The sequence below is a fragment of the Liolophura sinensis genome, chromosome 5 (genome assembly GCF_032854445.1).
Source record: "Liolophura sinensis isolate JHLJ2023 chromosome 5, CUHK_Ljap_v2, whole genome shotgun sequence".
NCBI classification, from domain to species: Eukaryota; Metazoa; Mollusca; class Polyplacophora; order Chitonida; family Chitonidae; genus Liolophura; species Liolophura sinensis.
The window spans coordinates 17,303,821-17,321,155 of record NC_088299.1 but is presented as its reverse complement, the minus strand read 5'-3'; the positions used below and the strand labels follow the sequence as shown (position 1 = coordinate 17,321,155).

Below are 17,335 nucleotides of genomic sequence, written 5' to 3'. Positions count from 1 at the left end.
GTTATTGTTTTTTTTTTCCATATTGTGATAAGCTGTTGAAACAATATTTTGCATTGTTAGTTTATAGTGATAGAGTTTTTCACTGGCATGATTGGCCTGTACAAAGGCAAAGATGACACAGAATTGAAGCTGATTGGTTGACTGGACAGAGAATAGCCCTAGAGTCGTAATAATACAACAACTGAATGTATAAGAGTGTTGTAAACCATGTGTCATTGTGATGGTGTTATACTGATATGGTTAAGCTGATGTGAACAAAATATGACACTGAATGCAACGAATAGCGTAGCCAAGCCTTCCATATTGCTGTCACCGCTGATATTATTGTTTTTCTGAATAAACCTTTTTTTTGCATCAAATTATGGCTGTGCTTAATCAGAAAACAAGGATAGAACAATTTCAGATAAATACTATCACTTATTCTTTCTGTTTGAGAACAATTTTACGACAGTCAGTCTTGAATTTGGAATTTTCTGGTCGTGTAACTAGCCAGTCAGCGTTGATTCTGTATCCCTGGAAGTCACTAAGTTAGGGAAGATCTGTAAATCAGTGGAGACACAATGGTTGTTTGTGTGCCTTCCAGACAGGCCAAACATAGTGTCCTATTTTCTGGACTGATGAGATGAGGCTACAAGATCACATGTCTGTCCATTCTGGGATCATACATAGTGGGCTATACATGTAACAGCGCTGTGTGTCAGGCTGAGGCAATGAGAAATGGCTTTTTGGTGCTTCTGCAGAATGGTTTCTTTATTGTACATTTTTTATTGCTGTGAAAGCATATGACATTAGACTTTTACACATGGCTTTAAAATTTTCTACACTTTATCAGTGGATTGAGTTACAAATACGAATATATGAATAACCTCCAGAAAGAGTTATAAAAATGCATGTTTGTAAACAGTCTGTAGAAATGAGTTACAAAAATGCATGTTTGTAAACATCTCTAGAAATGAGTTACAAAAATGCATGTTTGTAAACAATCTCTAGAAGTGAGTTACAAAAATGCATGTTTGTAAACAGTCTCTAGATACCAGTTGCAAAATAATGCATGTAAATAAATGACCTCAACAAATACACGGATTCCTCGTTCTGCATCAGTATTAAGGACATTACATGAATATTTTGTATCTTAGATATTTTTAAACACAGTTACCATTCAGCTCTCTTGGAATATTTCAGGATGGACACGTGGACATAGTCTCATTTGTATGATAACCGTTGTCATATATCATTATGAGGTCACATGCACGTCTGGTGTAGCTGTCACATGAAGATGCTTGCCTTGTTTAGCTGTCATACGAAGATGCATGCCTTGTTTAGCTGTGGCTTTAAGTAAATTAGATGGGTCAGTTGCGTGGTTTTCTGTCAAACTCCAATTTTTCCTGAGACCTTGATGATAATAAGGGGTGAACAGCGCATCCAGGACTTGCACTTGCCAAATGCTGGTGGTTTCCTTCTATTTACTCGCTTTTCCTGGGGCCTTGGTGGTAATAAGGAGTGAATAGCACATCCAGGACTTGCACTTGCCAAATGCTGGTGGTTTCCTTCTATTTACTCGCTTTTCCTGGGGCCTTGGTGATAATAAGGGGTGAACAGCACATCCAGGACTTGCACTTGCCAAATGCTGGTGGTTTCCTTCTATTTACTCGCTTTTCCTGAGACCTTGGTGATAATAAGGGGTGAACAGCACATCCAGGACTTGCACTTGCCAAATGCTGGTGGTTTCCTTCTATTTACTCGCTTTTCCTGGGGCCTTGGTGATAATAAGGGGTGAACAGCGCATCCAGGACTTGCACTTGCCAAATGCTGGTGGTTTCCTTCTATTTTACTCGCTTTTCCTGAGACCTTGGTGATAATAAGGGGTGAACAGCACATCCAGGACTTGCACTTGCAAATGCTGGTGGTTTCCTTCTATTTACTCGCTTTTCCTGGGCCTTGGTGATAATAAGGGGGTGAACAGCACATCCAGGACTTGCACTTGCCAAATGCTGGTGGTTTCCTTCTATTTACTCGCTTTTCCTGGGGCCTTGGTGATAATAAGGGTGAACAGCACATCCAGGACTTGCACTTGCCAAATGCTGGTGGTTTCCTTCTATTTAGTGGCTTTTCCTGGGGCCTTGGTTGGTAATAAGGAGTGAATAGCACATCCAGGACTTGCACTTGCCAAATGGTGGTGGTTTCCCTTCTATTTACTCGCTTTTCCTGGGGCCTTGGTGATAATAAGGGGTGAACAGCACATCCAGGACTTGCACTTGCCAAATGCTGGTGGTTTCCTTCTATTTACTCGCTTTTCCTGGGGCCTTGTTGGTAATAAGTGGTGAACAGCACATCCAGGACTTGCACTTGCCAAATGGTGGTGGTTTCCTTCTATTTACTCGCTTTTCCCGGGGCCTTGGTGATAATAAAGGGTGAACAGCACATCCAGGACTTGCACTTGCCAAATGCTGGTGGTTTCCTTCTATTTACTCGCTTTTCCTGGGGCCTTGGTGATAATAAGGGGTGAACAGCACATCCAGGACTTGCACTTGCCAAATGCTGGTGGTTTCCTTCTATTTACTCGCTTTTCCTGAGACCTTGGTGATAATAAGGGGTGAACAGCACATCCAGGACTTGCACTTGCCAAATGCTGGTGGTTTCCTTCTATTTACTCGCTTTTCCTGGGGCCTTGGTGATAATAAGGGGTGAACAGCGCATCCAGGACTTGCACTTGCCAAATGCTGGTGGTTTCCTTCTATTTACTCGCTTTTCCTGAGACCTTGGTGATAATAAGGGGTGAACAGCACATCCAGGACTTGCACTTGCCAAATGCTGGTGGTTTCCTTCTATTTACTCGCTTTTCCTGGGGCCTTGGTGATAATAAGGGGTGAACAGCACATCCAGGACTTGCACTTGCCAAATGCTGGTGGTTTCCTTCTATTTATTCGCTTTTCCTGGGGCCTTGGTGATAATAAGTGGTGAACAGCACATCCAGGACTTGCACTTGCCAAATGCTGGTGGTTTCCTTCTATTTATTCGCTTTTCCTGGGGCCTTGGTGATAATAAGGGGTGAACAGCACATCCAGGACTTGCACTTGCCAAATGCTGGTGGTTTCCTTCTATTTACTCGCTTTTCCTGGGGCCTTGGTGATAATAAGGGGTGAACAGCACATCCAGGACTTGCACTTGCCAAATGCTGGTGGTTTCCTTCTATTTAGTGGCTTTTCCTGGGGCCTTGGTGGTAATAAGGAGTGAATAGCACATCCAGGACTTGCACTTGCCAAATGGTGGTGGTTTCCTTCTATTTACTCGCTTTTCCTGGGGCCTTGGTGATAATAAGGGGGTGAACAGCACATCCAGGACTTGCACTTGCCAAATGCTGGTGGTTTCCTTCTATTTACTCGCTTTTCCTGGGGCCTTGTTGGTAATAAGTGGTGAACAGCACATCCAGGACTTGCACTTGCCAAATGGTGGTGGTTTCCTTCTATTTACTCGCTTTTCCCGGGGCCTTGGTGATAATAAAGGGTGAACAGCACATCCAGGACTTGCACTTGCCAAATGCTGGTGGTTTCCTTCTATTTATTCGCTTTTCCTGGGGCCTTGGTGATAATAAGGGGTGAACAGCACATCCAGGACTTGCACTTGCCAAATGCTGGTGGTTTCCTTCTATTTACTCGCTTTTCCTGAGACCTTGGTGATAATAAGGGGTGAACAGCACATCCAGGACTTGCACTTGCCAAATGCTGGTGGTTTCCTTCTATTTACTCGCTTTTCCTGGGGCCTTGGTGATAATAAGGGGTGAACAGCGCATCCAGGACTTGCACTTGCCAAATGCTGGTGGTTTCCTTCTATTTACTCGCTTTTCCTGAGACCTTGGTGATAATAAGGGGTGAACAGCACATCCAGGACTTGCACTTGCCAAATGCTGGTGGTTTCCTTCTATTTACTCGCTTTTCCTGGGGCCTTGGTGATAATAAGGGGTGAACAGCACATCCAGGACTTGCACTTGCCAAATGCTGGTGGTTTCCTTCTATTTATTCGCTTTTCCTGGGGCCTTGGTGATAATAAGTGGTGAACAGCACATCCAGGACTTGCACTTGCCAAATGCTGGTGGTTTCCTTCTATTTACTCGCTTTTCCTGGGGCCTTGGTGATAATAAGGGGTGAACAGCGCATCCAGGACTTGCACTTGCCAAATGGTGGTGGTTTCCTTCTGTTTACTCGCTTTTCCTGAAACCTTGGTGATAATAAGGGGTGAACAGCACATCCAGAACTTGCACTTGCCAAATGCTGGTGGTTTCCTTCTATTTATTCGCTTTTCCTGGGGCCTTGGTGGTAATAAGGAGTGAATAGCACATGTAAGGCCTCTTTGGAAAGTTTGTCTCGCACTTGCCAAAAACTAGTGGTTTTGTCCTATTCGCCCACTTTTCCCAGGGCCTTGTAGTAATAAAGAGTGAACAGCGCATGTACATGTAAGGCCTCTTTGGAAAGTTTGTCTCATACTTGCCAGAGGTCAGTGGTTTACTCCACCTACAAAGTTTACATAAGCTTTGCGCTGCGTGTATTGGGAAAATGTAAAAGACGAAAATACTGAGGGTAAAACCAGAGCAGTGATGACAGTGCGATAGTTGGCAAATGGTTGCAATCATTGCCAGTAATATCTGGCCCCTTGTCAATTTAGATTTGTGTACCTCAGGATTTTATTCTGACTGTTCATGCATACATCTGTGCTTAAAAGTAGCACTGTACACCACCATAAGACCATGGTTTGAGAAGAATTCCATACTCAACTGGTTTGGAATTACGCAAATTCTTGTGCTGTCATCAAAAGTAATGTATAATCACAAATAACTTCTATAGGAACAGAAAGCATAAAAATGATGCCAAAATGAGAGGGAAGAGCGTGGAAATGGTCTTTGCATAATAATGTTCTGAGTAAAGATGTGGGGCATGTCTGATAAATTTATTTGAACATAAATTTGTTGTTTATATCAAAAGACATGAATGTAATGTGAATTATGATAATATTTATGAATATATTATCAATGTAAATATGATCCAAATCCAGGATGAATACATCTGTTAGCCGAAAAAGACAAGTTCTAGTGTAAATATATTTACTGAACACACGTTACATCGTCATTTATAACATTATCCCGCATCAGACAAAATACTGTGCTTTTCACTGGGCAACAACGGTCGCGCGGGTGACCATTCTAAAATAGAAATGTGTGATCTCGAATGGTGGGGAGCATGTATATTCTAGAATCCTGCTGATTACGTCAAATGTATCTGCTGAGGAGGTTATCCCCCTTGGTTCGGTTTTGAAAAGAATGGTCACATCGCTGAAGCCATTCATCTCTACAGATGTACATCGGTCGTCTTCAGCCCAGAAATGATGAAGGATAAATTCCTTACATGGTTACTCAGTGATACGATACGGAAATATATAATGTGAGTTATCCAGCAAAATGAAGGCTACTAAAGAACACCGAACAAAAATTCTTTTCAAGTATCTTTTTCTCCCTAAAGAAAAATCGAAAGAAAAAAATATTGAAGACCACATTTACAACTAAACTTTCCCACTCTTTGGTCTGGACTGTATGTAATGTTTTTACGTTTTCTCCACCTGTAAAATAGCTTACAGCTGTACTAAAGGTGGATCTTACAAAATATGCATGTGTTATAAAAGTCATATGTAAGACATGCGTGAGCAATTCAGGTAAATGCAGGTGACACATTGTTGAGGGCTAGCCACAAACACAATCGCAGCTGCAAACCATAGTGGTATTTTAACTGGTATGAAAAATTATTTATGTTTAGCTGAATAGTACACGTTTCCACTTAAGACGACTCACGTGATATTAAAATAAAGTTCTATCTAAATGATGTGGTTTACAGTTGCTTTTGTGTTTGTCATGTCACACAGAAGGCAAAAATACAACAGTCGATCTGGCATAACTCGTGGGATAACAGGCACACAGTTCAGAGTAACTGGTACACTATATCTGACAAAGCATTCAAACTGGCCTGTTGGGGATTAACTGACGTACTACTGAAACTGATCTCTAGGCTAAATCTGACAAAGCATTCAAAGTGACCTCTAGACTTAATTAACATAGCATTCAAACTGACCTCTAGACTTATTCGCCAGAGCATTCAAACTGACTACACTTACCTGACAAAGCATTCCAACTAACCTGTACACTTACCTGCCACACCATTCAAAACTGACCTCTACGCTTACCCGACAAACCATTCAAACTGACCTCTACATTTACCTGAAAAGGAAATTAAACCGACCCCTACACTTACCTGACAAAGCATTCAAACTGACCTCTACATTTACCTGACAAAGTATTCAAACTGTTCTTTACACTTACCCGACAAAGCATTGAAACTGACCTCTACACTTACACATGACGAAGCATTCAAACTTGCCCACTCTTCATCCACTACACTTCATATTCAAACCGATCCGAGGAAACATTACGAAACTGTGACTAATTTTTTGTTATGAAAAAGCATCCTACATTCGGGCAAAAGAAGCGATGTCAACAAACAAAGGATTACAACAATGTTAGTTTCACTTGGACGAAACGTATTGTGAAGACTAGATACATTAATAAAGATTGCTTACATATTGCACTACCCAGGACCTCTAAACGTCACGCTGAATGGTCCATATTGCACTACCCACGACCTCTAAACGTCACGCTGAATGGTCCATATTGCACCACCCACGACCTCTAAACGTCACGCTGAATGGTCCATATTGCACTACCCAGGACCTCTAAACGTACCGCTGAATGATCCATATTGCACCACCCAGGACCTCTAAACGTCACGCTAACGTGTTTTTAGGAGTTGCCTGGCGAGTGAATGTTTTAACTTCTTGATAAGTAAAAAAAAGGCAATCTTTGAGCAGGATTGAACCGAACATGACTTTTTTTTTAGTTATGTGTGAATATTTTCGATCGCAGTCCGTCTTTCTTCTCTGTTTCCCACAATTTACGTTCATCTTTAGGCCCATGGTATAGCTCGTGTATCATGGCCCGGGAGTCAGGTCCATTGTATAACTTGTGTATCACGGCCTGGAGGTCAGGTCCATTGTATAACTTGTGTATCACGGCCTGGGAGTCAGGTCCATGGTGTAGCTCGTGTATCATGGCCCGGGAGTCATACACGTGTTTATAGCAGAGGAAAACAAATCTCAATATAAAAGGAAATATCGGCAGTTTTAATTTGGCGATGAAATGCAAGCTTTCAGGTGCAAAAAGGACATATTTTCCCTTGCCACGATCACAATGCTACATGTGTATTTCAGATTTGTGTCTGAATGTACGAAGAATTTGGCGGGCTGTAGAAAAAAGAAGAGGCAGTCTATTAAAACAAACATGTACGACATATAACTCCGATCAATTAAGGTTGAGACCAAATATATTTACTTCTTCCTACAAAACATTATATGGATATTTCTTTAGAGGCTTCTGCTTGAACAATGTATGCTAATACCGATTGTCGGGTGTTATCTTCACCTTGCTTAGTAAAACATTCATAAAATAGCTACGTGAGTTATTGTATGCCTGTGCAAAATATAAACATTAACACTGAACAATGCTGGTATCCTCAGATAACTAAGTATCTATTTGTCACTTCCTCCATCAGTTTATTGCAGTCTGATAGAAAACGTTTTTAAAAAATGATCGTCAGTATAGAATATTCATTGGATTGTTTTGTGACGCAATATTTATTATTTGTGCGAATGGGATTGTAGAGGAAGAGGCACGGTAGGGGTTGTTTTGGAGGATGTGCCGATGAGGATGTTGAGGAGAACGTGTGGATGATGCAGGGAGATGCACGGATAGAGTTGCTGAGGAAGGAGGGCGGATGGGATTGTTCAGGAGGATTTGCAGATAATGAAGGAGGATGTGGGGAAAAGGTTGCTGAGGAAGAAGTGTGGATGGGATTGTTCAGGAGGATTTGCAGATAATGAAGGAGGACGTGCGGATTTAGTTGCTGAGGAGACCGCGTGGGGCAGCGTTTATGGGCAAGATTGGATGAGGAAAGCATGGGGATGAAATCATATATGGTAACAGTATGGGCGTGGGGACTTCAGAGGAGCTCAGAGAGTGAATAGTAGAGGATGTCAGATGGAGTCAGTTGGTGGGGCGCTAAAAAGGAAGAAGTAGCAGTAATGAAAAAACAATTATCTGAAATGTTGTGTAACAACATAGCCACACAGTACAGGATATTCGGTGTCATTAATCAGAGCGTGTCGGCTTGGATGTTTAGGCCTTTGTTTCTGTCATGTACGCTTCATGTATGTGGTTCCCTAGCTGTGCTAACCACAAGCGACACTCAGTGTAGCTTTAGGCTACACAACTTCATCCGTCAGTTACTTGTATTTTTAAAGCTTCTCAGACAACTCATCACAGGTCATTTTTGTTCCATCATGTGCCAGGTTTTGTCAGCAACCCTTCACCAGAAGGATGTGGCGACCTGACAACTTAAGCATTGGTTTTGAACAGTTAAACCTACATCACAGTCTCTATTGCAACATTTTTAGGGCTTATCATGCGTTTCATGCATGCCCACAAACCCTGACAGTGAACTTTGCCGGTGAGTGAATTTGGAATTTTATAATGAAGTTAGGAAAAAGGCTCTAACAGCTTCCGGGTTATAGGCCTGCTGGATAACCAGGTGATGACAATGAGTGGCACACACTGTGTGTTAGATGTACCTACGTAACAATCGTCTGACTTCAGATCACAGGTTATGCGCTTCCAACAACAACAGCGGTACCTGTGATTGTGCGGACACCATGAGTATACCACTGAGACATGAGGTTTTCATGAAGATTCTGTCGCAGCAAGAATAGATGATAGCAATGATGAGTGCAGCAGATCTTGGAGCAGTTTCCTTCTTTATAGTGGTTCTTGGGTCAGCTAGCGAACCAATGTACCCTGGTGAACTCCCTCTCCACTGGGAAAAACACTGCAGGACGAATATTTCTTTTCTTGATTGGAATCCGGAGCTGCCATCTTTTAACTGGTCTCAGCCGCTCGTCCACATTTCGTGCCGGCTTACACAAGGCTCCCTCTCGCTGTCTGATTTCCGAGCTTGGGGCAATGGCACGGAAGGACGGCCCATCGCCCTGGACATTCTCTGTGTGAACCAAATGAACAGTTCTATTAGCTTCCCATGGCCGTTTAAGGCACCTCATCTGGTATCTTTAGAAATTCTGAACTGCAGAATCACGGATTTTTATTCTGAGTATCTCTCGGATACCAACGATACGTCAAACCCCCTTCGAATTCTAATCTTGGAAAATGTGGTCAGTTATTTAACACTTTCGCACCTGAATGAAAGGTCTTCTTATGTTTTGAAATTATCTAAGGACGTTTATTGTTCATCAGAATCTCTGGAAAAATTTGTTCTGAAAAATTTCACCACACACACTATCAAAGACAATCCTGCATATATACATAATGAAACAGAAATAAGGAAAGACTGGATCAGGCAAATGCAAGATATTCCTCATCAGTGTGATTATAAATATCTGCAATATATGGATGAAAGTAACAACAACAAAGTAAACCAACTTCATCTGCACTTTTTCACACTGCATGCTAAAGCCAAATTTCCTCAGCTTCTGCTTTACAATCTCTCCCTCAGGGAATACGAAGCCGTTCCATCCGAGGTGAAGCTCTGGCGTTATCAATACCCCAGGCTGCGCTACCTGGACTTGAAATGGAACAATATCTCAAGTTTTGATTTTGTGGATTTTGGAGAGGCTACTAATGGTATAGGTCAAATAGATCTGAGATATAATAACATCTCTCAACTGACCCGTGATAACACTGAAATCCTTGGATATCTGAAAACAGTCGCGATCAATTTGAGGAACAACCCCCTGTCCTGTGACTGTTTTACCAACGAGCATCTGTTCAGGTTCCTGCGGGACAATTCACGGCTGGCTGCGGTGGGGCTGGGGAATTATGAGTACATCAGGAACATGACCTGTGCCTCCCCGGAACGTTTGGTCGGTGTGCCGTTCGGACAGCTGACAGAAGAGGATATATTCTGCGAAGAACCTTTACCTGTAACATTCATTGTGGTCGTTTCCTCTCTAGGCTTTCTCGTGCTACTCTTTACAGTTATTACTTTTCTAGTCTTCCGGCATCGTAAGGAACTAACGATTGTACTATACACACGCTGTGGTATTTTGTTCCGTAAAATTGTTGAAGAAAAGAAAACGTTCGATGCCTTCATTTCGTACAGCAGCATGGACGACCATTGGGTCATAAACACACTAGTCAAAGGCTTGGAGAGCAAAGAGAAAGGCCCCGCCTTCAAACTTTGTGTTCACCATCGAGATTTTGAGGTGGGGGCCGCCATTGCTGACAACGTCGTCAAATCTGTGGAGTCCAGTCGTCACACGGTTCTCGTGTTATCACGAAATTTCACGAAAAGCGAGTGGTGCATTTATGAGTTTCGAACGGCTATGCATCAAAGTTTGATAGAAAAGCGCCGTCACATGGTGATCATTTTGCTGGAAGACTTTCCCAAGGAGGAACTGGAGCCCGATTTAAGAAAGTGTCTTGAAACATTCACCTATATAACGGCCGGGGACAAACTCTTCTGGGATAAGATTACCTACACTTTATCCCGCGGGGCGGGGAGGGTGAAGAAGGACACCAAGGTCGGAAAACACAGTAACAAAAATAAAGCTGTGATCAAATGATCTAATTTATTGTTATACAACATAGATCGGTAATGAATTGCGTTCGCGCAATGAGGTATTCGTCCTGACAGGTGTCTATATACACATGTTATATAATAACAGAAATGACTGTAATAGCGTGAGAGAACTTACCGATAATGGTTATCTCCTTTACAGTTTTAATATATACTTTAAAGAGGTAACATTGACAATTCTCGTCGTATTAAACAAATGTTGTTGTGCAGCGTTTATGTTCCTGTGTCCACGAATTCGCAGTCAATTTTTTGTCATACTATTGTCGTTTTTCAGCATAACATATCATTGATGTAACCCAAATTCTAGTGCCGAAAATAGGCTGGTAAAAGTACCAATCTCAACATCGACCGCATCAGAGCGAGTGTATTGTCGGCCTTAGTAAAGATAACATTTGGACTTATCTGCAAACAATGACAGCAATTTTGACATTAAGTAAAACCAGAGATTTCCTGTTGAGAAGTGTTCTAGCATTGTGATTTTATGAGCAGAATTACAATTCTATTGGAGTATTTGTATTGGTTATTTGTTTACCTGGCAAACTAAGGCTGTCGGAGTTACTTTAAAAGCTCAAATCTGGACAACAAATCTCTGGCGAAGAGATCTAGGGTTCAAATCCAGCTTCAGTGGTATTTTAACCGATTTTCTTGATTTCAGCGTAATATCCAATGATATACATGTAAAAAAAAATGTAAGTGTAGTTGCACAACATTGATTAGGCTAATGGACGAGGGTTGTAATTTAATTGGTTTATACATAATTAAGGTAGGCCTGCTCTAAAGATGTAACTTAATTGTCTGTGTATTGTTTGTTTATTTCATTTCCTAGTTTTTATTTATGTCTTTATTTATGACCTCTTTGTTGTACCAGTACTTAAGGTTATCATTATAGAACAGGTTTCGATATATGACCACATGTAGCCGGTCAGAACTGAACGGTCAAAATGTCATAATATACGTTTGCAGCGAGGCAGTGTGTCCATCAATCCACGGTAGCCCTACTTGTCACACGACCACTCACCCAACGCCCATTAAAATCCCTCACACATCGTATTTTTCTGGTCGACTATTGTCTAGGACTTGTGATGTAATTTGCCTGATCTATTTTGGGGTAACTTTCCCAAATCTTATATCCGCGGGCATGTTTGGTAGGACTTCTATGCACATACCACGAAACAAAATTATCAGGAACAGGCTTGACAAAATGTTAGCTTCTGAAAAAATAAGCTAACCACATGAGCTTGGGCTTTCGAACGTTGATTTTATTGCGGATGAAAGTGTCATCAGGTTAGTTTCTCAGCAGCAGCGTGAACAATAAATTTACACGTCGTAGCAAAGCTAAAGCAGAAACAAATTTACATATTCTTAAAACAAAGCTGAAGTAAAAACAGATTTACATATTCTTAAAACAAAGCTCTGGATTTATTTCCTCCTCTTAGTGCTTTTTGTTATCAACACGTGGATGTACATCGGAGTTGACGATCGTGTACAGCTACATAAATGGTGACCTACATACATGTAGAAAGATGTGTATAAGTGGGGGCCCTTGAAGAGAAATGCTGCGAATAACTACACCTGAAATACACCTGAAATTGTTCATTGTTTTTTTCACCTTTATGTAAATTTATTTATCTGGTTGGTGTTTTACGCGGTACTCAAGAATATTTCACTTACACGACGGCGGCCAGCACTATTGTGTGAGGAAACCGGGTGTATGTAAATAATGTTTTCTGAGTGGAGGAATGGGTTCAGAATACTTGAAAAAAACCACCAGCAATTGGTGAGTTACTGACAACCTCTCCCACGTTTGATATGCCATGTTTGTTATAGGCAAGTCTCCAGCTTTATATGATAGCTTTTTATATTTTCTTTTCTGCCTGTATCGGAAACTGGCGTATACGCCACGTCACACGTGGGGTTAGCATGCCAGCGCGTCGCAATGACCTAGGAGCCCCTCGCCATTGTGGTCGCTGTGAGTTCAAGTTCAGTTCATGCTGTCTCCCTCCCACGACCTTCGCACGTGGGAAGGTTTGGCACCAACCTGTGGATGGTCGTGGGTTCCCCCGGGTTCTGCTGGGTGTCCTCGCAACATAATACTGGCTGCCGTCGTATAGGTGGAATATTCTTGAATACGGAGTAAAACACCAATCAGATAACTAAATAAATAAATAAATTTGTGTAATACATTTTAATTCACTGGCCTGCCAATGACCCAGGACCCCCCCCCCCCCCCCCCGCCCCACCCCCCACACACACCTGCCCACATTCCCTTACAATGCTGTCGCTGTGAGTTGAAGTTCAGCTCATGCTGGCTTCCTCTCCGACCGCACGTGGGAAGGTCTTTTAGCAACCTGCCAATGGTCGTGGGTTTCCCTCGGATTCTTCTGGGCTTCCTCCCCCCATAATGCTGGCCTTTGTCTATGTGATGAACATTCACAGGCTATACCATGAACCCCCTATCCCAAAACAGCATATGAAAGACTGAGGCCTTGAGAATAAAACCAGAGCCTCAAAGTCTGTGTGATAGTTGATAAATTGGCACAACGCAAACGCTGAAATCCGAACACTGATCAATCTACCTGATTCAGTGTCAACACTTAAAATATTTTGATGAAATTATTACAAATCGTATTTATATTACAAACTGGGTTAGCCTCTTAAGGGCAACTTGCAATATTGCAACAAGTAACACATATGTTTTAAAATGCAGTTTTCGTCTTTTTTCTTTTTTACATGTATTTACAACAAACCCCCCACCTCGGGTATCAAAAACGTACCAATTTATTACGACTACATATTGTGACTCTTAGGATTGCCATTTGTAAGGATTTATAACAAAAAGCCACTATTAGAGTAACAAATTGTAATAATTAATACAAATTGTGTTTTATTACAAATTGCGTTAACGTCTGGAAAGATGGTTACTGTCGTTATCCGCATTCATGACATCTGCCAATTTAGGTAACGTAATTCTTAAATGAAATTTTTCAGTGTCTTCTTAACAAGAATAAGTTATTACAAAAAGTTACTCAAGGAGTTCAAAATGCGTTGTTAGAATGTCTTTTAACTTGATCCATGCACCAAGATAGACCTAGAGTTTCTCTTTACGCTTTGACCTGTCAAATGTGGAACAAATCATGTCTGTGACGACCGTACGTTACAATATGATCTTCTTGTTACAGATATAGATCGTAGACATTTTGAAACGTTGAAGGTCTTTATTTGAGCCTTAGTGTAAGCCACGGGCCGTCAATCGATGGACAGAGTTTTGGTCAGCGCAGACGTCTTTTTCACATGAACTGAAATAACGCATAGAATTACATTTCTAAAAACATATTTTTCTGAAAATCAATCATACAGTGTAAAGCTATTTCATGTATGTCACGCTCTACTCTTGACTTTGGTTACATTCGGCCCAAAATACAAACCGCACTTAAAAATGCCTTATACGCCACAAAAACATCTCATATTCGTATTATTTTTTACATTCCTGGTGTGAAGGTGTGTTACGTCCGTTATTAGGGAGCTTTTCATTTCGTTCCTTTTGTTTTATAATGAGCACAATTCTACTTTTAAGTAAATATGGACAAAACATTTATAATCTGTGGCACTCTGCTTCATGATCGTGTCTAATTCTAGGGGCTGTATATTCATAGTTGTGAGATATATCGATATATGAAAATTTGCAATCAAAGCGCAACAGAGATACATATTTCATTATCGACAACATATATACAACGATCTATTTCTTCTAGCCAGTCGCCTATATCCAGCTGGTTGTGAAATCAGTCATACTCGTTACCAGAATTGAATTTCGTTAGTGACACATAACATCACAAGCTCTATACATTCATATGTTGTACGTCTATATCATTGCGAGGAAAATGCAGTGTCTAATTTTATATGTTAAACTCCATAAGCCTGTTGGCTTGGTGTTTGGGATATTGTCGTGTGCCAGTCGCTCCATGGGACTGATTACACCAAAACCGTGAGGGCGTCAACGAAATCTGTATATTTCAGGTTATCATGTAACTAAAATTACAGGAAAAAATCTTCCGGAGGACTCTGAAACGGCCTGGAGAATTCTGGTCCTATTCTTCTTTGGAGCAAGCAAACCGCGCATTGGGAGGTGGTTAACCCCAAGTGAGGCTACCCGCTTAAACCGAAGCTGCCTGGATGTATAGTACCTAAGTAAAAAGTAGTCCAAAGATTCTTCCACTTGGAAATAGTCATACAGTCCTCGAGCGTGGGAATTTAATCTGTGCAGACGTGCATGTAATGAACATTTTCCCGAAAGAATCCTGAAAAAGAGAATATCAGTTGAATTAAATATTAACTAAATTTTAGTTGAATAAAATCATTACAGACAGACGGTTGCAAGTCATAATAAAATCGACCTTCACTTACTGCATCCCAGCTCTCCTGCTATGAAAAAACAAAGTAGTTTTGAGCGCAGTTGGCAATGTCTTCAATCTGCAGTTTAGTTGGATCAGACACATCAGGGAGTAACAACGCCTCTTCAGCCAACCGACCAACATCTTCATTTCTCGAACATGAACCGGAACACAGGCAAGGCACATTTCAACCCCAGTGGAAACAGATTGGATATCAGTAACTTCGTGCTGAAATGTTGACGCCTCTGCTACACAAAATTCCTGACTGATTGAAGAGCAGTAAATCAGAAAAAAATACTAGTCTCCATAAAAAGCCTGGTTTCAACATCAAGATCTTATTGCCTTGGGTGACGTCATTATTACTCAAAAGCAAGTGGCATGGTGGACAATAGGCCAGGAAAGTAATATGTTTTACAATAGCTGCACCGACATGCTGCCCCCCCCCCCCAAAAAAAAAACGCCTCGCAGTAACACAGCCTATATGGAGATATGAGAACGTTATGGTCGAGAACCTCTGATGACAAGGGGGATATGAGAAGTGACAACGTTATGGTCGAGAAAGTGTGATGACAAGGGGGATATGGGGAGTGACAACGTTACGGTCGAGAACATCGGATGACAAGGGAGATGTGGAAAGTGACAGTGTTATGGTCAAGAACATCGGATGGCAAGGCTGATGTGGGAAGTGACAGCATTATGGTCGAGAATATCTGATGACAAGAGGAGATATGGGAAGTGACAATGATATGGTTAAGGTGCATCGGGTGACATGAGGATATGGGAACTAACAACGTTATGGCCAGGGACATCGGGTGACAAAGGAGATACGGGAAGTGAAAAGGTTACGGTCCAGAACATCGGAAAACAAAGGAGATATGTTGTTAACAAATTTATGGTCGAGATCTTCGGAGAAATGGGAAGTGACAAGGTTATGACCAAGGACCTCAGTTGACAAGGGTGATATAGGAAATGACAACGCTATGGTCAAGAATATCTGATGACAAGAGGAGAAATGGAAATGACAACGTTATGGTCGAGAACCTCTAATGACAAGGGGAGATATGGGAGCTGACAACGTTATGGAGGAGAACCTCTGATGACAAGAGGAGATATGGGAAGTGACAAAGTTATTGTGGAAAACCTCTGATGCCAAGAGGAGATATGGAAATGACAACGTTATGGTCGACAACCTCTGATAGCAAGGGGAGATATAGGAAATGACAACGTTATGGTCGAGAACATCGAATGACAAAGGAGATATGGCAAGTGACAATGTCATGGTCAGGAGATATGGGAGATATGGGATCGAGAACGTCTTATAACAGGAGGAGTCATGGAAAGTGACAACGTTATGAGATATGGGAAACGACAATGTTATGGTCAAGATCTTCGGAAGGCAGGGAGATAAGAGAAGTGAGAACGTTACGGTCGAGAACCTCTGATGACAGATATGTGAGAAGTGACAACGTTAGTCCCGAGAACATCGGATGACAAGGGGAGATATGGGGAGTAAAAACGTTATGGTGAAGGATATCGGGTGAGGGGTGAATGGAAAGTAATAACGTTATGTTCAAGGACAGCGGGTAACAGTGGGGATGTGGGAATCGACAACGTTATGATCAAGGACATGGAGTGACATGAGAGATATGAGAACGGACAACGTTATGGTCAAGGCATCGGATAACAGTTATAGGAGGTGTCAACGTTATGATCGAGAACATCGGATGACAGGAGAGGTATTGGGAGTGACAACGTTATGGTCAAGGTCATCGGATAACAAACGAGATATGGGAAATGACAACGTTATGGTCAAGACCTCGGGAGACAGGGAGATATGAGACGCGAAAACGTACTGATCGACAACGTCTGATGACAGGGGAGGTTACAGGAGAAGACAACGTTATGGACGAGAACCCCTGATGACAATGGGGAGTTATAGGAAATGTTCCCAAGTCTTACGTCAAGTATTTTTTTTATTTGATTGGTGTTTTACGCCGTACTCAAGAATGTTTCACTTATAGGACAGCGACCAGCGTTATGGTGAAAGGAAACTGGGGCAGAGCCCAGGGAAACCCACGATACCCATCCGCAGGCTGCTGGAAGACCTTCCAACGTACGGCCAGAGAGGACGCCACCATGAGCTGGACTTGAACTCACAGGGAAGTGGCGGGAATACGGTTTGATCCCGGTATCTCCCGACTTCGA

General features: G+C 41.8%; 1 protein-coding gene across 1 annotated transcript; it reads left to right on the top strand.

The window, feature by feature from the left end:
* Positions 1–9,549: 9,549 nt before the first annotated feature.
* LOC135465514 (protein toll-like) lies at positions 9,550–10,725 on the top strand. Its single transcript, XM_064742752.1, has one exon. The coding sequence runs from the start codon at positions 9,550–9,552 to the stop codon at positions 10,723–10,725; it is 1,176 nt and encodes a 391-aa protein (XP_064598822.1).
* The last annotated feature ends 6,610 nt before the right edge of the window (positions 10,726–17,335 follow it).

Coding starts and splice junctions, on each gene's coding strand:
- LOC135465514 (XM_064742752.1), top strand. CDS start 9,550: ATGGATGAAAGTAACAACAACAAAGTAAACCAACTTCATCTGCACTTT.